The sequence below is a fragment of the Aplidium turbinatum genome, chromosome 8 (genome assembly GCF_918807975.1).
Source record: "Aplidium turbinatum chromosome 8, kaAplTurb1.1, whole genome shotgun sequence".
In the NCBI taxonomy this organism is placed as follows: domain Eukaryota; kingdom Metazoa; phylum Chordata; class Ascidiacea; order Aplousobranchia; family Polyclinidae; genus Aplidium; species Aplidium turbinatum.
The window spans coordinates 21,459,387-21,484,769 of NC_137479.1; the positions used below are offsets into that span (position 1 = coordinate 21,459,387).

General features: G+C 36.4%; 1 protein-coding gene across 1 annotated transcript; it reads right to left on the bottom strand.

The window, feature by feature from the left end:
- Positions 1–1,229: 1,229 nt before the first annotated feature.
- On the bottom strand, positions 1,230–25,003 carry LOC145776153 (uncharacterized). The gene is made up of 35 exons (XM_082587554.1): positions 24,922–25,003; positions 24,622–24,756; positions 24,404–24,495; positions 23,647–23,788; positions 23,096–23,264; positions 22,573–22,698; positions 22,177–22,326; positions 21,108–21,250; positions 20,176–20,310; positions 19,823–19,965; positions 19,539–19,641; positions 18,494–18,671; positions 17,952–18,216; positions 17,058–17,226; positions 16,713–16,838; positions 15,108–15,356; positions 14,691–14,856; positions 14,152–14,342; positions 13,771–13,986; positions 13,493–13,621; positions 12,982–13,094; positions 12,623–12,779; positions 12,109–12,384; positions 11,677–11,925; positions 10,329–10,526; positions 9,656–9,882; positions 9,055–9,277; positions 8,197–8,346; positions 7,797–7,978; positions 7,209–7,341; positions 6,257–6,624; positions 5,933–6,071; positions 3,758–4,048; positions 3,286–3,366; positions 1,230–2,622 (listed from the first exon to the last, which is right to left on the bottom strand). Exons 1-35 carry the CDS (start codon positions 25,001–25,003, stop codon positions 2,468–2,470), a joined length of 6,051 nt encoding a protein of 2,016 aa, XP_082443680.1. The 3' UTR covers positions 1,230–2,467.
- Positions 25,004–25,383: the final 380 nt, after the last annotated feature.

Genomic DNA, 25,383 nt, shown 5'->3' on the forward strand with positions numbered 1-25,383 from the left:
CGAACTTAGGCTAACTTATCCCGGGGAGAGGGGATAATTTTTTGTTATTATTATGGTTGTTGAAATAATCCATCAATTAGGCTCCTTTATTTTCTTTCATACAACTTCAAATACATTTTAATAGCATCATTTGTTGGAGCTGACTCGGCTGAATCCAACGCTAAACCAAATGATGTCAGTTGAAACAATCTGAAACCTTGAATGGCTGCTTCATAGTTTTTAGTCTTCATTATCATTTCAATCAATTACCCATTACCGTATAGGCCTATGCCTGCTAACATACAAATATCCAATTGGTCATGGACACTGCATACAGGGTTTTAAACTAGATTTCAAGTTTACTTTGCATGCTTAGCAATTTTTATTCAAGCAAAATTTATTTTCTAAACATTTACAATTGATAAAAATGGCTGTTTTTATGTCTATTTTATAGCATATCGTATATGTCGTAGTATCATTGTTCATATATGTTTTATCTTTTTCTTTCTTTTTTAATTGATTTTCAAATTTCCTGCCCCCCCTCCGAAAAAAACTCCTAGATCCGCGCCTGCCTAGAGGTCTATCTTGGGTTGGCAGATGATTTTGTTTTGTTGTCCACATTTAGCCTACGGTACTTTCAAATAGCCTATTGTAAGTTTACAACAATTGGTATCATATCTAAACCAGGCAAATTAAAAATCAAAGCGACACAAATTTTCAACGAGCAAACGTTGATGGATAATAAGTTGAAACTTACTTTACAAGCTGGATTATAACTTAACCCTTTCAAAGAATGCAAAGAAAAGAACGACAATCACACCCACAACCAACTCTCCCAAACGATCTTAAATGTAACCGAACTTTTAAAGCCAAGATTGGACTAATTTAGCCATTTAAGAACTCACCGTTAGCTTTTATTTTATTGCGAAGGCCATCATCCTCGAAGACGAGGGATAGCCATCATCAATTAGGTCGTCACACAATCCTGCTTTCTCTTTTCGACACACTGTATGGTGATTTCTATCACAGTGAAAACATTGTCTGCTTGATTCAGCTTCTTTTAGTCAATCACAACACACGGCAATTTCCCTGAACTGCAGAACCCTTTGCAAAGGAAAATCAATAAGCTAAAGCAGATAACAACTAACGTGCCATCGTTCATGTCATTTTGATGTATTTTTCGCATGAAAAAATTCTTGTTAAATTTACGTTTCATTGAACCCAAGCAAAACTTACAACAACACAGAAAAGCCACATTGTCCTTTGCAGTTCTTTAAAAGCATTTAAATCGAATTACAGTGGTGGAAAATTTTAAAATATTGATTTATCTATAATATCAGTGGTTCTCAACCTTTTTCGGTGACCTGGCTCTCAACCTTTTTCGGTGACCTCGTTAGACCTTTTACCCAACCTTTTTCGGTGACCTGTCCAGGGAGTCTATACGTGATCAGCAACTACAGTAGCTTAAGTATCTTTGGCTGATTGGGTTTAAAAACAATATTCAAATTATAAAGAAACCAATAGAACTCAAACCTTTTTGGTGCAGAACTGTGTTCTCGTTAAGACATCGTTGCATTAGAAAAAAAATAACAAAACAGTAACAAACAATATATAAGAAAATTTAAAGAACATTGTCCAAATGAACAGTCTCATTTAAACTTTCAAACTTGGCTTTCGAATATTTATTAGAGAATTTTTTTTTAAATTTCTGAAGTCTTTTTAAACTCCCCACATCTCTTCTTTCCGATATCGTTTTTCAATCTGCTTTTTTGTGGTACCGTTCGAATATGAAGTTGCGTGAGCCTAAATAGGCTATGGGAATTTCTTTACTTTGCTTACACTAATTGCGAGTATTTTAGTTAGTTGTGTAAACTAACGTTGTTTTTACTAACTTCGTGTTATTGCTTTTCTTACCGGTTCAAATAGAATCAAATAGAACGATTCTGTACGAAGAAGAATATTGACGAAAATTCTGCTAAGCCACTTTACGGCGGTAAAAGATTTCAATACTTTTAAATAAATTTTATTAGTTACCAGAACTGATTGTATTCATTTACTGTATTTATTTGTAATTAGACTATTTGCTTAGCCTTGCCTACATGCCGACTGTTCTAACATTTGAAGTAGACAAATAAAGAAACTAGCCTACCTATGCCAACGTTGCCACAAATGTCTGAAAGGTGTATTTAAAAGGGTTTGAGTTGTCAGTTGAATTCAACAAAAACAAATTAAAAAGAACCTGTTTGACATGCAGATTCCATTTATCACTAACAAAGCTATAAATGTTTGCCTGCAGGACTCATAGGATAACCTGTTTTGAAAGTAGGCTACCAATATAAAACAGAGATAAAGAGATTAGGCTACCAGCGAATTACTGCAGCCTATCATGGGCTCGACGTTCAGAGTCATCACTGATGAGATGTGTTTTTCGCAATATAAATAATCACGATGCACTGTAAATAGTCAATATATGTCTATCAATAAGTAATCAAGAAAAATAAGGTGGAGGAGGTTGCATCCTGGGCGTTGGAGGATATCCTCTTATGTTGGGCATCCCTCCAACAGGCATTCTGTAGCGAGGAACCATGTTTGCTCTTGGCAACGTCATCATTCTTGTAGGTTGTCGAATATCACATCCATTTCCTAAATAAAACTCAGTTAGGCCATGGTTAGGCCAATGAGATTGATGCTCAAATTATTTTGACTGATTTGGGAGCACTACTTTGCCTTTAGTCTTTTGAAATGTGAACGCAAGCGCAATGTACACAAAAAAATTAATTTGGATATTTATGTTTTGTATGAGTTTTTCTAAAGCAGCTACGATCGATCTAACTTTCAAAAATTACTTCTTGTACAATTTTATTTTTTAACCACAACGCAATCGCTGGAAAAACAACTTTGCTAAACATAGGCCTACAGAGGTTTCACAATGTCCGGATTTTCCCCTAAATAAGACAAAATTCTCACGACAAACAAGAGTGTATAAGAACTTATAGGTCTTTACAAGACAAATTACAAGTTTTATTTTGCATATCATTCTACGATTACACTGTTGCTATAATAGAATAGCTACTAAAATAAACGATTTATTGCTCTTCAAACGTTGTAAGATCTACCTGTAAATTATAAGGATAAAATCAACAAAAATATATTGATTTTACGATTAAGTCTTGATTTTAGCAACCACCTTGTCAAAACTTTATGAGCATATTTTGCCGAATCCCATTATGCTAAGAAAATTTCAAAACTAGTTCACGACATTAAAAAACAAATCAAATTCTCGAGACCTTAAACAAAGAAACTTACCAATTTGCATTTGTTCCCATTCTGCAGGATTGGCAAACCTTTCGTTCCAGTAACCTGTTTTATATGCAGCGGGCATAGTGCCTGCAACCGCAGAGAGCAAAGGCAGAGGTTATATTCAACTGTCACGATCAGTCAGATTACTTTACATTTGAGCGCAAATTTTATGTTTTAAAATAAAGTGAATGGAATTAGCATAGATTCAACTTGTCTTAAAAACAAAATATGGCGTGTTTAGAAAATCCTCACACCTTTTATCTGATTGTATGTACGCCTAACAGTATTGATTTAAAAGAGAAGGTTGTGTCCATGCTTCGTTGATGCACTGAACACATCCTTTTTTATTGTTTAATTTCTGATCTTGTAGGTCGTGATTTCGAAAGAACTTGATAAAGAAAAAAGAAAAACAAAGAAGCTTGAAAAATGTTTTTGCAAGTCCCATGAGCCAAGCAAAAGTTATTTTCATGATCCATACCTGTCATCACCGGGTTTCTTGGTGAACTTCCTGGAGCAAATGCTACTGGTGCTCCAGGAGGTGGCATTCTTCTCGGAGAGTACGAACCATATACTTGTGGCGGGCCGATATGGTGTGGGACTCCCATGGGGTAACTTGGTTGTGGACCCATTGGCGCTCGCATACCAGGTGGTTGTTGTGGCATCCTAATCATCATACGAGGCTGTTGTGGTGGCCCGAAGCAAGGAGGGAATCCACGATGGACTCCACCATCTTCAAAACTTACATTTCGTCGAAGACCATTTGAATGAACTAAAAACGAAAACACCCAAAAACATTTCTTGGATTCAGTATAAACGTTCTATGGTGCAATCAAGCGTGAAACATGTAGAAACATTACTTCTACATTGTAGCCTACCAGAGCAGTTGTCTGCAAGAGGTTGGTTTGTTTGTTTTTTCATATCTTTACCCTGCATTGTGGGAAAGCGGACTTGAGCGCTATGCATCGGTGTACGCCTTCCGACGTACACCTGACTCACGCTGCAGCCGACGGCAATGACTGTTTTCGGTTGTCTACTCTACTTATGACTTAAATTTGGTACTGCCCATTACTCGAAATCGATCACTGGGTAGAGGCAATTATCGTAAAGTTTCTTGCCCAGAGAAACAACAGCAAGTACGGGTGGCTGGAGTCGAACATGCAGGCTCTCGACTGCGAGCCCAACGCGCTAACCACTCGGCCACTGCTCGCTAACCACTCGGCCACTTGGTGTAGTGATTGTAGTCTAACCAAGCAAATTGTACAGTTTTCCAGAATTCGTGCTTTGTAGGCATGGGCGCCGATCGCTATTTAAAATTGGTGGGGACATTTACTAGGAAAGGTAGGAAGGGGCAACGAGCGAAGCCAGCTAGAAAGATCGGGGGTCTGTTCTGACAAACAAACAAATACTGTACAGTAGGTACAAGTCTAATGCGATGTATATATATTTTAATTGTCAGGGTCAGCATGGACAGCAAACGCCCAAACATTCGGCAACGACTCTCCGGCGAATTAAAAACGAAGTCCTTGGAGAGTTCATGGAGATTGATCGAATTCAAAACTTTGTTGTGCACATGGCAGACCATTGCATGACTTAGCCGCTTCTGTGTCATGGTAGATCGTAACCAAGTTTTGACACATCGCAAAGTTGAAAATGACCGTTCAGTTGAACACGAGCTGGCTGGTGAAATGAGCAAAAGTTGCACAAAAAGTTCCACTTGCGGAAACATTTGACGAACAGCGGATGGCATCTTCTTGAATATCATTCGAAAATCTTCCACCGACTTTCCATTGTACTATGCTTTCGAAAGAAGCATAGTTCTTGTGCAAGGAACTCTGTGTCAGAGACTCAGGATAATGGCCTACCACATGTGATTATAGCTTTTAACTAAAAAGTGGTTCTTGTAGAATTTTGTAGTGCTCAAGATCGGTCGACTTGACATAGTCAGTCAGATTTTGCTGCGCGCTGTCAATGACTGCAAAATACTCTGACGGATATTTCGTCTCTGGTGTTTGAAGTTGAGGAGGTTGACCATGGCCATGTCCATGCTGAAGACGATTTGGGATCTTTTTGGGACGTGACAGTTTCAATGACTCAAGATTGCAATCCTCCATTAGCCTCTCAGCATTTACAAAGACACCATGAAATTCTTCTTCACTACGTAGATGGCGGAGTTCAGCACCTTCACGCATGCCAGCCACAGTTCCCTCGCAAGGCTTTGTAAAAACGTTCCAGACGCTGAATGAATTTTAACACTCTGCGCTGTCTGGCCCTGGCGTAACCAAAACAAATTGCGAGATGCACCAGGGTTTCCCCGCATAATAAAACATTTCTACTACGGTCGGGGTTTTCTCGCATAAAACCAAAATGTTGTCCCCATCTTTCAATAGATTTTAAACGTCTGACTAATAAAATTGTGACATTAGGTTAATATTTTCCCTGTTACGTTATAAAAAATAATGTAAAAAGATGGCAGGAACATGTAAAAAGATGGTGGGGACATGTTCCTGCTGTCCTATAGGGATCGGCGCCCATGTTTGTAGGCAATTGTAGCCTACAATACAACGTTTCTAAGTAGGCTGCTGTATATAGCCTATTGTGTTTATTGTTTACTGTTAAGGCATAATGTTAGCCAATAAACTTGCAGTTAGCATACCAGGTAACGACGAAGGCCCTTCGTGTCTTAAGTCTGATGGTGAAGCCGCACTTTTTCTCATTGAAGCAGATCTTACAGTGTTTCTCTGTTTCAGTGAAGAATTTAGATCTTGATTCTTTGATGAACTTTTTGGTTTAATCTTCAAAACGACATAGAAAAATTTATTGATAATAGTCAAACATAGGCTATAATTCACAGTCAAACCAGTAAAACATGCATAACTTACCTGATAAAGGAGAGAAAGTTAGAGAATTGAACTATTAGGTTCTAAAATCTATAAGTGCTTGCTCATTTGATCATAAAAATTAGAATATATCCACTCACATTAGCTCTTCTCAACTGCGCAGAAGTAATGGTTGATGCTGAAATCACGGTCGAGTTATCTTCTTCATCATAACTCTCAATGGGAAGAGGTTTTTTTCTCTTTTTTAAAGCACTTTTCAATGGAGGATCAGTGGAGACAACACTAATGGTATCACTGATGGCATCAGTGACGATGGAACTTTCAACTTCATTGGATTTGTTGCCTTCCTGCGTCATCTTCTGCTGATTTTCTTTCGATTGAGTTTCAAGCTGGAAATCTGGTTTTAAAGTGACGTCTGCACCATTCTTTGCGCCTGTTTGGTCATTGTCTTGCTTGTTACTTGACTGCAGTTTACCGGATGCATCTTTTGAAGAATTTTCTTCAGAATCTAGCATTAAAAATAATGTAATCTATTCGAAGCAACGATAATAATTTATAATTCTTGTTTTGTACCATTGCAAGGATGTAGCTTTCTAAAAATTGTTTCAGGCTACCATAGCAATTGTTTCACTATTTAAAGCCTCTCAAATGTTTTGGAATTACTTTAACTCAAAAGCCTGCATTGGTGTATGCCAACACGTTTATTCATGGTGACACACTCACACACAGGACAACAAGAGCTCGCAGGCTTGATATCTAATTGAACGGGGTCCGTGACTGCTAAAAGGTGAAGGATTATGGCCTAAATATCTTTCCAATTGTTGCATCGCTATCAGCTTAAATTGGTAATTGATTTTTATATTTAAAAGTAGAAACACCGATTTTGTACAATGACTGATTTTGTTTAAAATGCGCTGGAAGACTGAAGTGAACTAACAAAGAAGCTTACTGTTACCTAATGTGTCAATATACTTTCTAAATCATATACAGTATATGCTTGTGCTGAGTATTCTTAGACAGTCTACAAACACAACACCAATATATTGTATTAACTTTAGGTTTCCTTATGGTACTGAAAGGCAATATTCCTACCCTTTTTCACTTCGGTCAATAGAATGTCGTTATTAGTAAGATAATTTGTTTTCGATGGCTTGCTCCCTCTAGTACTCTTTCCATTGGTGTTTGATCGATTGCGCCTTCTTGCAGAGCGACGTCGCCTTCGGTCCTGAACGATAAAAAAATGACGATACCTGACAAATGAATGTTTTATTTTTGTGGCTGGTGATTGAGTGAACTAAACATAGTGATTTCCAAACACTGTGTCATGCATAGCCTATTTTAACTTTTTGGTTCTGCCATTTTCCCCTTTGCAATAGATTGAGTTTCGCTTTTTGCAACATGATCGTTGGTTACTTCACAATGTAGATGTTAACGAGCTGTTTTAGCCCGATGTTACTAGTTCATTGTGGTAATAGCGAATTGCAGTAACTTTCGGAACACAGTTCCCTAGTCATGTGCTATGACGTTTACAGTTCCCTAGTTATGTGTTAGGCTATATTTCCCTTTTGTTGGTTTTAAATTTGTGAGTTTGCTTTGCCGTTCTTCACATGTTCGCGCCAACAGCATAAAATAAATTCAATCGAATTGTATAGCCTACAACAAAACAAAACAAAAATTTACTTCTTGTTCTCTTCTAATTCTTTCCTGTTCCTTCTTGTATCTGTTATTTTTCTTTCTCCATCTAACAAAGACTATAACAAAAACGACAGAAGCTACAGCTATGAAGGAACCAACAACGCTGGCAATAATGAGAGTGATGGAAACGGAAGAATCTTCTTCGGCCACTCGTTTCATTACTTTGCCTGCAAGTCAAAAATTCACATGTCTATTATTTTCTAGGACTTTGCATTTTTGTACTGCTAGTTGCATTTACTTTGAAGTCATGAATCATAAAAGTAATGTACCAGTACAATAAAAAATCGCAAAAGTGTGTTAAAATAAGCCTACGAGGTAATCTCACAAAGTAAAAACTTAAATAAACTTCTTTTGAATACGGCAATTAAACAAATTTAGAACTTACAATAACTTTTATCGGTGGCTCCATGAACAGTGGTCCCTTTCTCTTTTGGACACTCAAGGCAGTGGTCTCTTCCTGGCTCATCTTGATAGTGATGTTGAGGACAAAACTCACACTTGTTTTCTTGAGCAAAAGTTCCCGTTGGACATTCAACTAAATATAATCACAGATATCGATGTAAGTTCCATCTGAATCAGATTAACTTGACAATATGTGTCGTGTTTTTCACACTTGGACAATGTTTTTTGCAATAGGTGGGCATACAAAGTCAAGTAAGACAAGATAGGATATCTGAAATGAAAAGCTAAATTATGTATCTTTTCAGGACTTCGTGAAGCAGAAATAGGTTAAGGAAAATGGTTGTCCTTCTGTCCTACATAGGTCGATCGCTATACGATAAGTGCTTAAATTTAAGCTAAATTGACATTCCTAAAAGCTTTCGTATGATTTCTTAAATACCGCTTCATATGATACGAATTTCAGGCTATAAATAGGTAGGCCTATTTGAGGCAGTCGACGTGATTTGAATGACCAAGCAGCACAACGGTCACCCAACACCGGCCGCGACATTTAGTTTAGGTCTCAAGGGTATCCAGGTGTCCAGGTCTGAACTGTCTCAAGGGTAGTAAATGGCAGAGCCCCCATCCTTGGACAGGAAAAAAGTGTGTACAAAAAGTGTTTTTTAAAAAGTACTAAAAAAAATTGTACTCTATCAAGCAGAAATGCAACCAACAATATAGGTATTAAAATTTCAAAGAAAATGAAGGGGTGTACCAGCAAACATTTTTCTTTGAACAATATAAGTGTTTGTAAAATTTCATATTTTAGTGAATGAATAAATACAAACGAAAAACAACTCACTGCATCCTTCGTCATTTGCAGCAACAAATCCAACCTCACATATAACCACAGGTTGAGAAACTGCCAGTGCTGCAGTGTTTGCCGTGTAGTTTTTTCGTTCTGCATATCCTTGGGCAACAATGTGACCCTCCGTGGCTTTTTCAATTATATTATTTGAAGATCTTTCTACAATATCTCGAACTTGTTTCGTGTCTCTTACACCACGTAAATTGTCCAAGTCAACCTGTGATAAAAACAATTACTAGTTCTATTCGTAACAGTAGTTTTGCAAACACAATCAGCAAATTTGGCAATCATCAGCTAATCGAGTTACCAAACAGCCAAGGACACCAAAATCACAAAAAACGGCCGAAGAAACTTAATCAAATGCGTGGCTGGTTGATGAGAGCGTCTGGTTTGCTCAAGAAAAGTTGTCGGTGTGACGCCTACCAAGAGCATTTGCAGCCTATTCCAATCGCACTTATTGGCATTATTCAAAAACCTGGCTTGTTTATTATCTGTTGGCAACAAATGGAAATATTGTCGCCAAGCACTCAATGACATGATAAAAAAGCACTCATACTCTTAGCTTGATAAATCTGATAAACACACACAAACTTACGGTTACGGTAACGTTGAGATTTTCAAAATCAATGCAATCAACATGAAGTTTTCCAGCTTTTCTGCTATTGCAAAAACCCAACTTGTGTTCCATGTTTTTACAATCAGAATATGATTTTATTGCTTTGGTAAAAGAATTTCTGGTTCTGTGATAATACTGCACGTCAGGACGACAAGGACATCGATAGTGTAAGCGAACATCCTGCTGGACATTGGCTACCAATGGACCTGTTAAAAGTAAGACATACACTGTAGCTTACGATCAATTAAATCAACGGCGAACAATAGGCTTAGCCAAAGCGATGTATAAACATAAATGTTTGAGGTTGGTTTCAATTCTGTCTTATTATTATCACCATTCACCAACCAGCATAATAACTGCAGTATATTACCAGTATAGTATATAACCAGTAACCAGTGTATGACAGTATAGCATATATAACCAGTATATTAACTTTCTGTAGGTATGTCATGATCATCGAGAAAACATGCAGGCCTGTAATCCCAAATATCTTTGATATAGAACCTGTGATTATACATAAAAAATTGTGCGGCTATAGTATAAAAATATTGTTTTCAAAATATTGTAATAATTCATTTTTAAGAATTTTGAAACTGCAGTGCAATAGCATTAGCTGAAACCATGCTTTTTCTTATGTGGCTACATGACTTACGCGCACAGACACCGGAGTTCAGAAATGGGACCCAAGCATATTGGTTGCCATCAACTTTTTCTTGACACGTGATATATGGATCGGCCAATGAAATACGATAGTGCTTGTCACATGTGATCAAACATTTCTGCATGTCATTTGTCATACTGCAAGTCAGTTTGCTGTTTCTTGGAGCGTAAGGAATATGACATGGTGACTCTAAAAGAAATCATGTCGTAAAGTCAAACAGTAACATCATTTGCTAAAATAGTATTTGACGAAAGTGCGTTAATTGGCACGGCCAAAAAACAAAAAAAAAATTCTCCTTTGAAAGCCAATTAGTACAGTATTATAAAAGCTAAAAGAACAATGTAGACTACTTTCTCAGCACACATCTTTCAAGACTTTTCTTGAAATAAAAACATTACAATTTAAGCTGCTGGAAACGCCTACTCGGGTGGAATACTAAATGGAATTGCCCTCAGTCACACAGTCTGCTGCTATCGTTTCCAGAGTATAAGGTCAAGCTCAAATAAAATAAAACAGAATTGCACATGTTAATCAAGCATTTTATATCTGCTCCATTGGGACTTATGCTACTGTATGTTCAGAAAAAAATGTATTTTTGCCAGCACAAATTAACTCAGTTAAAACAATAAAACTTGGCCAATGCTTTTACAAGACGTAGACTAACCGAAGCTTTCTCAGCTTATAAATTAGGTTTCTCTGTCCAAGTAGGCTATAAAGATTCTTGCAATCAATCAATGGTTTTTCTAATCGAAAAGGTGATTTTAGGTTCGTGTAAGTTTGGGCTGTTTTTCCTTTTCTTAGTTCTTTTTTGTTTGAGAATATGTGATGCTTGAGAATATACTGTATTGTTTCACCATCCCAAAAATGTTGGCCTAGGGTGTCTAAAAATTTATAAGAGAGTAGTCCCCCTTTCTGCATCATTGCCAACAAATTGCAAAGCATCTTTACCATTCAGTTAAAAACACATGGACCAGTTTTGAAAATGGAATTTTGTGTGTTAATCTGAATTATAATGCAGTCGTTAAATTTCCTATACTAAGCCTCGTGGAGGGAAACTATGTCAAAACCACCAACGCTACTGTAGGACAGAAGAGGGATTTGCATTCAAAACAAACGAACGAGCAAAACCTGGATATTTTTAACCTGCAATTTGGTTTCCATATGACTGTTGCTGGATTAGCCATTAGCTAGCCGCTAAAACGTTGAGATATTCTGTTTGTCAATAACCCTAATCAGAAGGTTAGGCAATATGTTGGCACAAATTGGTTTTGTGAATTTCGCAGTTCGCCAGTTAATTTCAAGTAGCCTGATGTGGGCGTAACAACGTTTCTCAACATACCTTTTTGCAAAATGGCGACTTGAAATACACAATAGGCGGAATTGCCCGAATCGTCATAAGCTCTGTAAGTGATGTTGTAAAGACCAATTCTAAGCATGCCAGGTTCATCACTGGACCAAATGTTTGGTATTATTCCAGAATTATCAACAAATTTAGGAACTTTCCAACTGGCAAACGCCCTGCGAGTTTCTGCATAAGTTTCTAATTCCATGTCGTTGGGACAGTACAGCAGACGAGGGGGAGTGTTATCTAAAAATAATGCTTGGACTTTAGATAAATGTGCAATAAAACACCACAATAAATTTCACCACAATAAAAAATAAAAATTAAAATCTGTTCTAAAAAACTTACAAAATTATCCGAAATTTTTTTTAAAATACAATAAAAAAGCTAATCAATGTAAGAGTGTTGCAGCGTTCTTTTTTTGTTTACCTGTTACGGCTAATTGTATGTTACATCGTATTGTGGTTCCAAGGCTATCGGTTGCTCGAAAGAATATAGTCAGGTTTTGAACGCTGACCAACATGAAATGCATCGTTTCATTAAACTCATCTAAGATAGTAACATCAAGAGGTCTTTCTCTTCCATCAAAAGCTTTTAGTCCAAGAAGAGATGCGGTTACATTGACAACAGGACTGTTTGCGGAGAGTGGTATTTCATATGTGTTTGTTTCATCGCACTTTGAAAAGTAAGGATCAGCGGGAATGGCTAAAATAAAAGCAGGTTTAACAAAAAACTTATTTTTTAAATTTTATTTCAACTTAAAAAAGATAGCTTAAGCATATAGACCAATCAAACGCAAGTGTAAAATACCTATACTTGCACAGTAGTTCTTTTTAGATGTCATAATATGCTTGATGCGACAAATGCGATAAACTGAAAATGCTCATCAATGCATATCACTTCCAAATATCACTCTTTCAAAGACGACAAGAAGATATTTTACTTGTGGCTTCAGTTTTCGCTTCCGTAGTAGTTGATTGTTGAGTGGTGGTGGCAGTGGTGGTCAGCGGATTGGGAATAGTGACATTGCCAGCTTTTGTGGTACCGGGAACTGGAACAGTAGTTGACATCAAAGCCTTTTGTTCTGTCGTTGTCTCCTGCTGTAAAAATGCTACTTTAAAGATCAAAATGGTAATGTCACACAAGTAAGGTATACGTGTGTCATGACTATGAACTTACTTGTCCGACAGCTTAACAGATTGTTGGTAGGCCTATATAATCTTTAAATAAAAAAAAATGCATTCAAAAGTTGATCATAGAAATGTCAAGTTCTTGTAAGGCCTACAAGTTTTAAAAATACACCTTAGAAGTTGTAGTGATGATTTCAGCCCAAGCAGTTGTGGTTGTTAATGTGGAGGAAATAGTTGTGGTAGAAGTAGCTTCTGTGGTGCTAGTTTGGAGAAAAATCTGCTTTTCTGCAAGTAATAATAGGACATACTAAAAAATCGTCAAGAACCGTAAGCGCTTTGAATGCACTTTCTATACATGTAAATTGTATAACAAATAGCTGCGTAGTTTTTCTTAGTGTGATATTCTCAGATGCAACGGATCGGATTTATGAGCAAGAGATTCTGATGATGCTGTTAGAAAATAGAGCAGTCTTTGACAGAGCAAGAGGATACCGGGAAGTATAATTAGTAGACTAGAGAACATATCGTGTTCTTTAAAATTCAGTAAAGCAAAAAAGTGATGTCATTTATTTTCTTCAGACACCACAACGTTAATATAGCACCTAAATATATAATAGCTTAAATGGTAGTTAGAAAAAGGTTAAATGTTCATGATAAACAATTAAAAACAGTTAATAAGTTACCTGTCAAGCATGTATAGTGATCATTAGCAAGCACCAGATGATCTGGACACAAACACACAAAACCGTGTGGACTTGGGACACAGATGTGGGAACATTGCCAAGTACCGCTCGTACACACATCGATACTTCCTGAAATAAACAAATTCATGTAATAACATTTTGAACAATACAGACCGGAGACAGAAAATAAAAGTGGGAGAAACAGCATGGCAACCCTACGTTAGTGTCATTTTTTATAATATAAATAAAATAAACGGTTTGCTAAGGCAATAACTCACCAGGTCTCTCGTAAGGTTGCTTGATAAAAACTTGAGAAGGTCTAACTAAATTTTCCATAAAAACCTCAGTGCCTTTGATGACCACTCTTTTCACCCAGTCGGTATATATCAAACTAGATCCGTCGCTGGTTGGATCTTTCCACAATCCATAGATGTGATCAGCGAAACCAGTCTCGTTTTTTTGATCCAGTATTGATACATCACCAGCAAATGTATCTTAAAGTAAAATTGAGTTTTAAGATACTGTAGAGTGTAGATACGGTACTGTAGAACAAACCAAGCAATTAAAAACAAAAACTCTTGATTGAAATCACTTGTTGAGCATTTCGGGTGAGTGAATTTAATTTCTTTTAAATCTATTGAAAAATTTCATCAGCTTACCAATTGCTAAAACAGCCATTATTTGAAGTGTTCCTCCATCTGCTATCCACAGACGATCGGATTCTTTATCCAGATATAAGCCATTGGGCCATTTGAGAAGGCGGCTGGAAACCAAACGGTGTCTATCTTGTCCACTCATTGTTGATGCAAATACCATTGGATAATCTCCTTCTTCAGTCCAATACATTTTCCTTGTTGGATATCAATATAAAATTTAGTTTAGCATTTTTTTTGAAACAATGATTAAGTGCAGTCCAAATCACAAAGACATTGTTATAAACATTTTCAGCGGTTTAAATTATTATTGAAGCTTTGCGATTTTTATCACATGACTCGTTTTTAAAAGTTAAAGTCAATTGGCTTGTCTTCAACGTTGAAACTAAACATATCGCACAGCACAGGTAAAAGCAATACCTGAAAAACACAAAGCTTTTGGTTACAAACTTGGACCCTAAATATTAGAAGTAGGTATGAAATCTAAAGTTGAAACATAAGCTGTTTTATCACTAACCAAGCTGAAAATACAAATTTTAATTTACCCTTTTTCAGGATGAAGTACGATGGCTCTGGGACGAGAGAGACGGGTGTGTATAGTGGCGTGTTGCATGTACGTTGTGAAAGATAACATTTCAATAGTTCCTTTATCAGCATCGGTCCAGTAGAGTAGACGGTGTTCTGCGTCCATAGCTAAACCTTCTACTCGCTCTGCGGGAAAATTTAATTTATGATTGCAAATAAAATACAATTCATATTGAAAAATTTTCATAGCTAACGACACGTAAAAATTTCAAGCAGAGCGGTTAGGTTATGGTGTTTGTTAAATATAGACTTTAGCAGCATAACCTGTAAAAAGTTCAAAATAAAGGCCTTTAAAGGCGTAAACCTGTTGTTGGTTGTTTTTGCACATAGGCCACTTTCTACTGTGTCATTGCAAAATACATACAAAAAAATTTTACCAATATTTGTGTACACCGTTTCGTAATCACTGGGTCCAGCAGTTTTGTCCCTCATATTTTTTCTTGCTATTCTTTGCCTGCCATTATCAGCCCAATACACGAACTTAGCTTCAGAGTCGTAGGTAACAGCAACAATGTTACTAAGCAAGTCGTAAGTTCTGACGATGGCATATTGTTGATAATCATCGGGATCAAAACTTTTCATCACTATTTGGTTTTGGTCAGCTACAAGGATGAAGGAGTCCGGTTCTGCAAGCACAATGTACAAAATGAAAAGAGATCATTAAACGGTTAAAGGGATACTAAAGGAAAAACCTGACTTGGCGATTTTCCACGTTCTTTGTGTTTAACTTGCTACCATAAAACGATTTTCAATAAAACTTTGCCTCATTGCGGTCTGATCAGCATTCCGCGCGCACTTTTGTCAGAGCTTTCAAAACCAGAATGGGCCTGAGCAGCGAAGCGTGCGACTGTACAGTCTACGTAATAAAAGACGAGCAATCAGCTGATCACGCAACAGTTGTTACTGCCGGCCAATTAACTGTAGGCTATGCATGTATGTACATCAAAACATCAAATTTCAACATCAAAACATCAGACAGTTTGCTCAAAACCTCAGATCTGATGTTAAAACATCAGATGTTGTAACGTGGCTTTTGTTATTGCTGTCTTTTATGAAGTATTCTCGAGCTGTGTTTGCACTTTTTGGTCATTTTGAAAAAAAATGAAAATAAATGAAACGTTGGACTTTGGGCCTTGCCAGCGCCATTGAAAACAAATATTTTTAGATAATGTTTTTTGAAATGTATTCTTGAATGTTCAGTTTACGCATTTTAATGCTTAATTCCCGTTTGAAAATTTCATTTAGTATGCCTTTAAGTAAAGAGGCGTGTTCTGTCTCTTCTGTGTTCACAAAAACAGTTTTATAATAAGCAAGATAATCATTGTCGTCAACTGTGAAAACATAAGATCATGGAATTGAAGTTACCATGTAAATTCATTTGTAAAATAATGGCAAGCCTTTGATTTCACTGTTGCTCCAGCAATGTACTTTTTTAAAATTCGAAGTCATATTCACAGTGTAACCATATTGCTACCTGGCTGATTGTCACTGCTTTATTTCGTGACATAACGGTACCTCACCTTTTCAAAGGCATTGGTAATTGATAGGCTATGATCCTACCTGAACTCAGACCCATTAACCCATTAGCAAAAGTTAAAAAAAGACATCAACCAGGTGAAAAATGTTGTTTCGTTTCGATAAAACAAAATGTTTCAAACAACCGGCAACATTTTGGACCATGAAAAGATAGATCGAGCAATGTTGATTCAATTCTCTGGGCGAGCGTTTGAGCAATGCAGATCAAGCACAGCTCTCCATTCAGTGATATTTTTTGTAGATGGAATAGTTTACAGACAACAAACTTCAACAAACGGAAACTTCAGTCCGCAATCTCGGGGACCGGGCCTGCGTCAATTGTTCAAAATCTTACAACTTTGTGTAATTGCCAGAATTAAGCAACAAGAGAGGCTTGTTCTATCCAATAGTAAGGATTTCCGTAATCGATAAATAAATCTGTGTAAACTGTGTAGCAGCTTACGTACCAACACAATTGTAGACATTAGAGAGCGCAGTAGCTGACCGATCAGGACACATGCAGATAAGATCAATGCTTGCTATTGAAACACATATGTCGCTGCACTGACGAGATCCACGCGTACATTCATTGTCTGAAAACAATAAGAATAGACGAAATGAAAGAAAAACGTAAGTTAAAAAATAGAGAAAATTTGAACAAAAATTGCTAACGAGAAGTCTTAAATGCAAAACTTCAGTGTGAGAAAGTTTTCATTTAATACATTTCATTTCATTCATACAGTACAAGCGGTACCGTGTCAAACAAGATGTTTCTATAGTAGGTAGAATTCTGAGTTTTCTAAAACTCTTACCGTATTTACGATATCTCAGCGACGCGTATGTGATTCCAGTTGGTTTCTTAACTCCAACAATCAAGTCTTTCGACTCTCCTCGGTCCGGATCAATTTCATAAATTCCTCCTAACTCCCAATCCGTCATGTACAGTTTATGTGATGGCCCATGTGTTAATCCAAAAGGCACCTTTGCATAAAAATGTCTTTTAAATTTAACTTGCAAACTTTTCTTCGGCGTAGGCTATTCGGTCTTAGGATACAGTAGCTCATGTCTGGTAGTTAAAGATATAACTTTAATAAGTAGAAGAGCAAGAATGTCATTCTTTGTGTCCACCTTCAAGCATGCTATAAAATGGCTGCAAGATACACCAGCAGCGTGCTTTGATAAATGTAAAACCAATGCCTTTCTGATGCCATGCAGGCGCTCGCACTACTCAACCACTCAACAAACGCTAAATTGCCGCCACAGCATTTACTTAGGCTACTGATATTCAATTCCATTCAATACTATTTTTTTGTCGGAATGCAACAGATACGATGTTGTAGAAATACAATACAGAAACAAAACCAACAAAAGAAAAAGTGGTAAAACCGTAATGGTTTAACGTTCAAGACGTGCATGCAAAGAAGGTTTAAAATGTACTTTATATGTCAATGAATAACTTATAATTAGGCATGGACATCAAACCCCCAGCTCAAACAAATAGATACGTTTTTCAGTATAGCTGTATAAAATATTACCGTAGTCCTATAATTAGAAATAGGAACCTATAATAGTATAATAAGAAAGAACCTATAATTAGAAATAGGGCTTAACTTTGTAGATGTTAATATAACTTAAACTCGCGATCAACTACACAATGCCGCAAGGTCAACGACAGAAAGCTAAGAGAAGCAAACATAAAACTTTACCTCCATGTTTATGCCATTGATTATACGAGAGCTTTCGAATTCAGTGTTGTATATAAGAAAGCTTGGAGCTTGTCCATATATTACAGTACCATTCCCATTGACAAGAGCGCTGTTCACATGGGAATCAACGACGTACAGGTCGTATCCATCCAAAGCAATTCCGTTTGGATTTTCAACTTCGATTGGCAATACAACTTGACCTTGACCATCTAAGTCAGATCTAATTATCTTTGCGTCTCTTCCCCAGTCGCTGATGTACAGAATTCTAAAAAAATAATTTTGAAACAACATTTAGTCTTCATGCAAAACATAGATCCAGTCCAACAAATGCGAATTTTTGTATTTAAAAAATACCATAGGTATATTTTTTAAATATTTTTTTGTTGACTCAAACTTTTCAATATACTTTCAAAACAATTTCAGAATTGGATTTTAGATAAAAACAAGCTATTTTCCAAAGATAAGAGTTCCACAGTCGGGCGAAATTACTTCTGTAGGCTACGCATGGTGACCTACTTCACATAATGTTGCAGCACACCAACCCGTTTTCTTGATCAATGATTATGTCTCTTGGTTTCTCCAACAACGTTGAATTCAAAATCTTCCTTTTTCCAGCGTCGTCTAAGCTAACCATTTCAATTTGATGAAAAGGTGTCTCTGTGTCGTACCATCCCATGTTTGTAAAGTATAAGTGTCTGTTTGTGTAGTCAACTCCAAGCCCTTTGAAAAACGGCCCAAAATAGTTTCATTTATGTTGAGTTGTATTCGATGACGGTATCACAAGTCATCGAATACAAACAGTTGAGTTTACAGTAGAATACAACACAAATTAATACAATTAATACAATCAGTTTACAATACAATCATTTGAGTCTACAGTAGGCCTAGTTTAAAGTTTACTTTAATTGTATTTTTTCATTAATAAAAAAAACAAAACAGTAACGGGCTAACTTTCAATAATAGTTGCATTTATGCATTACCTAGTATTAGCAAAATGACATTAGCTTCACATCAACTTTGACAAAGTGATAAAGTTTGGAAGATGATGCTTCGCGAGGTTTCAATGTCATTTCAATTCCAATAAATTGATTCCATCTTAACTGATTGTTTAGGTTTAGTCTAGCATCAATTTTTTTGGGTTTTTCTTCCAAATTTTCTCAATAAGAAAATCTTATCATTTTTGTTATAATTCTTTTAAAAAGCACAAAATTCTAATTTGCGTTTTGATTTCGCAAATGTTTGATTTCGAAATAAAACCGCTTTTTAATATGTGAGGTGGAAAGCCGCTAAAGTCACTGCTACAACTACAAGCTTCAGCACAAAAACTTCGCCGCAATGGATAATAATAAAAACTGCTCTGAAAATATTGACCTCTCACGGAGCATTTACGAAACTTTAATGCTTTCTCAAATTTATGTGAAGATAATAATATTTTTGTTTAGCGTAAAGAAATTTTGATCAGTTGCGGATATAAAAAAAATTGACAGTAAGGTGTAGGCTACGTCGCTTAAGGTGATATGCATTGGAAAGTTACAGTAGGCTACAAGTGAAGAAGATGTTTGAATATTTACAAAGCTTTTCATTTACCGTCCACAGTGCCAATTCCATCTTGAACAAAAATAGTTGCATTGAGATCTCCCAATTTCTTTCTATAAATGGCGTTCATGGCCACGTCGCTCCAATATACAACCTGAATATAGTATTAGGCTAAATAATAAAAAGCTACTTACTGTTTATAGATTGAACAAACTACACCATGTATTTAAAAAGCTTTGAAATTTTCTGAAGCTTTCTTCAGTCTACATATAAACTTTAGGCAGTTAACAGTGGTTTTAAGCACGAAAAATGTAGTTTTTGAAAACGTTTCTTACTCTATCCACAGGATCAAACACAACCGCAGATGGCTGATGCGACTGAGCAAATAATGACGGAACTTTGTCAGCACCGTTTTCTGCTGAAACGATCATCACAGTTCCTTCATCGATTGAAGTGTACAGAAGAAAATCATCGGGTACTGAAACATATAATAAAATGTTGTCTTTAAAATTGTAACTGGAACTCATATTAAACAATAGATTTTTGATAAATTGAGAGTGAGGTTACTTAAACATTTAACTGCTCGATTTTTCGTCTAATATGTCAGAGGGCTATTTAAAAAGACAAAAAGTATGAAAGGAGTTTGCAGTAGCCTATATAGCACGTAAAACGCCTGTTCAAAACTTACTAATACACCTTCTTCCATCTCTAGACAATACCAAACCGGTGTTTGATGGACAGGCACATCTGTGAAGGTTATAGGAAGTCGGAAGACACAAATGACTACAAACTCCCGATCCAGGGGACCAGCAGAGGTTGGTTCCTGTAATCACAAACAAATTTGTTTCCAACACGAAATCTGAACTAACGTATCATTTGTAGAGTGACTAAACTTCGTAATTGAAAATTGAGTGTAAGAACTACTTACATTGTAGTCACGAAAGAGAAGTTTTGTAAAAAAGTAAAGGTTCGCAAGGTTATACGAAACCACATAATGAAAGATACTGTATCGGCTAGTGTGACAAAATCAATTCCAAAATAAACGTTTACACGGAAAGATTGTAGTGAGCTTTCGAAATCTAGGACTAAACTAAAACTCTTAAATGTGATTGAATTCAAAGCCCAGACGTTAAATAAATGTAAAAAATAATTAATTTATTGGGTGAAACTTATCAATCGGCCACTTAGCCTAACTGGTCTGGGCAATTTAAACAAATTCTTCTGTTCATCTTACTAAAGAAAATGAACTGAAGCAACAACATGATATTTATCATAACAAAATTTAGGCGGACACTTTTGACTTTACATGTAGCCATTGTCAAACATGAGAAAAAAGATTTACACTGAACTGAAATAATGTGTACTAAATTTTATTCTATTGTGCTGTGAATAATGTAGATTATACAGTATAGCCTTAAGAAGAATGTTTTAGTTACTTATAGCCTAATGATAAATGCCGTGCTGTTGCTTGGTATCGTTTTCATGTGGATCAAAAAGGAAGCCTCTGCAGCCGAACTGTATCATTCAAACTGACTTGGTTGGTATACTTATTGACTATTGTCGCATACTTGATTCAGTTATTAAACTTTTAACACTTTGTATCAGAGATGAATAACTTACGTCTTTCGTGACGTTGTCTTTCCACGTTGATAATTTTCATGCCCATTGGCTTTGGGCCCAGTGTTTTTACGACAGTTTTGAAATGCTGTCCAATCTTAGTGATGGAAATCATGGAACTGTGTTGTGAAGACTCGTTCCATAGTCTGTAAGTGCAAGAAAAGTTTTAGCAATCATCAGCATCAAGTATGGTATGTATCTTATACCTTTTGTCTGCTACGAAAAGCTTTTCTATCCTTTTACCCAATACTTCACCTTGTCTTAGAGACTTAGAACACTGCAATATCAGTGGTCTAGGTCAGGGGTCACCAAACTACGGCCCGCGGGCTGGAACCGGCCAGCGAACTGATTTCATCCGGCCCGCCAAGTGCTGGGGAAATAATAGCTGCACTACAACTGTTAAGGAAAAAAGTTACCAAACTTTTTTGTAAAGGACTGACGTAAAAGGACTAAAAGACTTTTTGTAAAGATCTGTTGAGCTACACGCAACCTGCTAATGATTTTTCCATATTGTTTCTTCTTATGACATCACAAACTTTGTTGTTCAAAACACCAATGTTTTCTCAGTGCGATACCTCTGTTTAGGGCTTAGGCAAATCATACCAGCCAGACTAAACATCATAAGCAGAAGGATTTGGACAATTCAAGTCAATAGAGATTCTAAATAGTTATATATTTTTTCGCAATTTGCATCCGGCCCGCAGCTGTTAATCTCGCCGGAATTCGGCCCTCAGAGAAAAAAGTTTGGTGACCCCTGGTCTAGGTTATCGTGACCTATTCAGTATCGCATTTGCTCAGTCTCCAGGCCTATGCCAATCCCGACGCCCTCATTAAAAACAAGATAAGTGACGTGCCAAACTGGAACATAATGCAGGCTTCGTCGTGCCTATCATTCGGTGTTCAAAACAGGCTGGAATCGAGGCACGACGCGCATTTATACGTACAATAAGGACTCGCACAATTGCTTTTGGGCCGTGCCTCCATTCTACACATCATCAAGTCCTGGTTCAAAAGGTCTTAGTAATTATTTGATTTCCCTCATAAGTAGCACACAAGAGTTGATAAAACTTACCCGAAGTATAAATGATTGTCGAATAGAGACAATCCATAGCCTGGGGAATTATATTTGGAGTACGAGTAGTCGAAAATTCGCGAGTATTCTGAACCGTCAAAGTTACAGCTTTCTATCAACCTTGTGTACGCATCGATCCAGTATATACGTCTGTAAAATATTTTTGTACGTTTATTCTTACATTTAGTGTTTACAATAATTTTTAAAGGAATTAAAAATACCCACATATGAAATGCGCATGAAAGTGCAGTGTCTAACAATATCATAATGCATTTCAAATTTGACTTATAAAACTTTCACACTATTTATGAGTACTTGTTATAACTCAAAAAGTTTATTTTTTTTGTTTTTTTTTATTCTAACTTGTACATAGTATAGCATAGCGCCGTACCATACCTGGACAACCGACTGACAGCAATTTCATTAGGCCATACTAGACCTTTTGTAACAACTCGATGATCACTGCCATCCATTCTTGCGCTTTCAATTCTGCCAGCAACTTGGTCACTCCAGAACATTATGCTTTAAAAGATTATTGTTAAATTACATTGGTAATCTAACCAGCCACAACACAGAGCTATAGCCTACTAACAAAATATCTTTCTTCAAAGTAAACTTATTACTTACTCACAAGTATATTTGGTTTGCTATGTTTGGCAAATATACTTTTTGCCGTGATGATCAGAAATAAAAACAAACTAAACCGATCTGAAAATTCAAGCTTCCAATAGTGTATCAAATTACGTTAAAAAAATGTTTGGATTTAATGCAGGTTTTATAAGGTTGGCTTTGATCGTTAACGCATTATCAAAGTTTTGCTCCAAATTAAACATGCCAAATGTGACAAATCTTATTTAAAAAGTTTTGAAATCTCAACACTACACTGAGTAGCCTACGTGTTTTATTGTTTTCAGCTCACCCTTCTCGCGGCAACAAGACAATGCATCGCGGTCCAGGAAGCCCGCTGATCAGTCTGGTTCGCATTCTCCCATCATTTTTAGCAACAAAGATTGCTCCCAACTGAGCATCAGTCCAGTAAATATTTTTAGACAGCCAATCAACTGCTATGCCATTTGGTTCGTATATGTCTGAAAAAAGCACTTAGGTGTATACCGTTGCTATTTGTTGTATTTGAAAATTTGAGGAACACGTTCTCGGACAAAGTAAAACGTTTTTGAAGCTTAATCCTGTCAGTTTAAAACAATTGTACAAATACTTTCACGATACTAACAGAATACAAAGTAACAACAAGATGAGTAAGGTTTGCAGAACGCCTGGTTAAGTTCGAGAAAAAGTGGCAGACAATCGTATACGATTTTTATCAGTTTTGTAAGTCAGGTTACGTCTTCCCTTAACACAATTGCTTTGAAAGCGATTTGCTGGTGTGGGACTGTTTACATACAAACAATGGATGAGATGAACGATATTAATCACAACAATTTGTTGCTGAACAACTATTGTTATTATTACCATCTGACACGATCCTAATGATGCGACGACCGTCAGAGTATCGTGCTCGATAAATTCCTCTTCGTTCGTTGCTTACGTCGGTCCAAAATATCAGATCGCTCACAAAATCCACATCAACAGAAACGGCCATACCTTTTAGATTCTGCACAAAAATAAGTAAATAATGGAAGAAAGTGACGTAAGGGGGTAAGAACTGGGCTAGGCTCTTCTTTAAAACCACAGCAATGTTTAAAAAAGTTAAGGAGTAGGGTAGAAATAGAAAACCACCAACCTACACGACAGTCGACAGTAATACACAAATGAAATTAGTGTAGCATGTGATATCGCTTAACCCGATAACCCGGAAGCTATAAATTTAAAAAATAGATTCTGACTGCAACTAATGGTTTTTAGGAGACTAGAGGAAGCCAATAAATTATGGATTGATTAATTCCTAAATTAGTTTCAATGTCTGTAATGCAGAGTGCAGTGTTTAATAGAATCAAAAAGAATCGCTGAATAAAAAAGCTAAATAACTTGTTGCATCCAAACACAGTGTAAGAAATCTACCAAGGTATTTTATTTAATACTGTACACAGAGTTTAATTTTAGAAAATTTTAGCAGTTTAGAAAGGATCTCACTGAAACGCTCCAGATTTTCAACCTTAAAGCAGATGATGAATTTATCAGATGTCACAAATATCAGCAGACGGGTCACGGCTGAAGAGCGCTATAAATATTATAAGCTTAGATATGACGCATTGTGAACATCATAAACCTGAATATAATTAATTCCAACTCCGAATCCTCCACCCAAAGCAACTTTCGATATTTTACTGCCATCAGCAACAACAACGTGAGCATCTTCCTCTGAAAAATAGACAAGCAATTCTGTACTTTCATGTCAGTTAGATATATCAGTTGTTTGATTGCTAAAATTTTATTTGTTGCAATAGCTTATTACGCATTTTTCTATTTGTAAAAAAAACAACGTACTGAAATGGCTGCAGTTTACTTGGCTTCTTCCAGATGGAGAAACAAAGCATGTGCACGTGAAGAGAAGGTTATTTCTTTCTCTAGTTACTTTAGTGTCCCCATGATTGTAGATACGTCCATCGGTATAGCATCGTCCTAAAATTGTAGACAATAAACACAGCTTTGTAAAAAAACACCAAGTTTCCAGGCTACGGAAAACAGTTGCTGCAGTACAAAAGCCAACAGTTTTCTTCAATTTTTCTGCACTAGTTAAATGTAAAAACATCGCAGTCTTTCAGTTTTAGTCGCAAATCTACTTACCAGGCAGGCTATTTGCTTTTTCAACTAAAATAAAACAAGAAAGTATAAATAAAATCCAGCAGAACCAATATCCTTTGGTCATTTTTGCCAGCTGATCTTGAGAGCGTTAAATCTCTGATGCAACTGCAATTGACATCCAGTGAGAGTAAAATCTCTTCTTGTTCCTATGTTCTTGTATGCTAAAATTTAGTAAAGTGATCATGAAATAACATAATAAAATGATCCATTGTTAGGAATGCTTGACTCTGTGCAAAATACAAGAAAGAGCGTTTGCTATGCGTTTCTGACATTGGATGGAAAGCTACATTTATTTAACATCTTCTTAATCTTAAAGATTGCAGTTGTGCAACATGCTCTTTTCTAGAGAGTCCTGCTGTAGTCGTTTATGTACAGTAGGTTACTTACATTGCATTGGTAAACTGACCTAGTTTAACTCATCTATTATGCGAGTTGGAAAAAGTG

Bases quoted from the DNA above. Each gene is read 5' to 3' on its own strand.
- LOC145776153 (XM_082587554.1), bottom strand. From the start codon at position 25,003: ATGACCAAAGGATATTGGTTCTGCTGGATTTTATTTATACTTTCTTGT. The intron at 6,072-6,256 runs GTGAGTGGATAT...GTCGTTTTGAAG, and splicing joins CGCAGTTGAGAAGAGCTAAT to ATTAAACCAAAAAGTTCATC. The intron at 4,049-5,932 runs GTATGCTAACTG...TTTCGTTTTTAG, and splicing joins AGGGCCTTCGTCGTTACCTG to TTCATTCAAATGGTCTTCGA.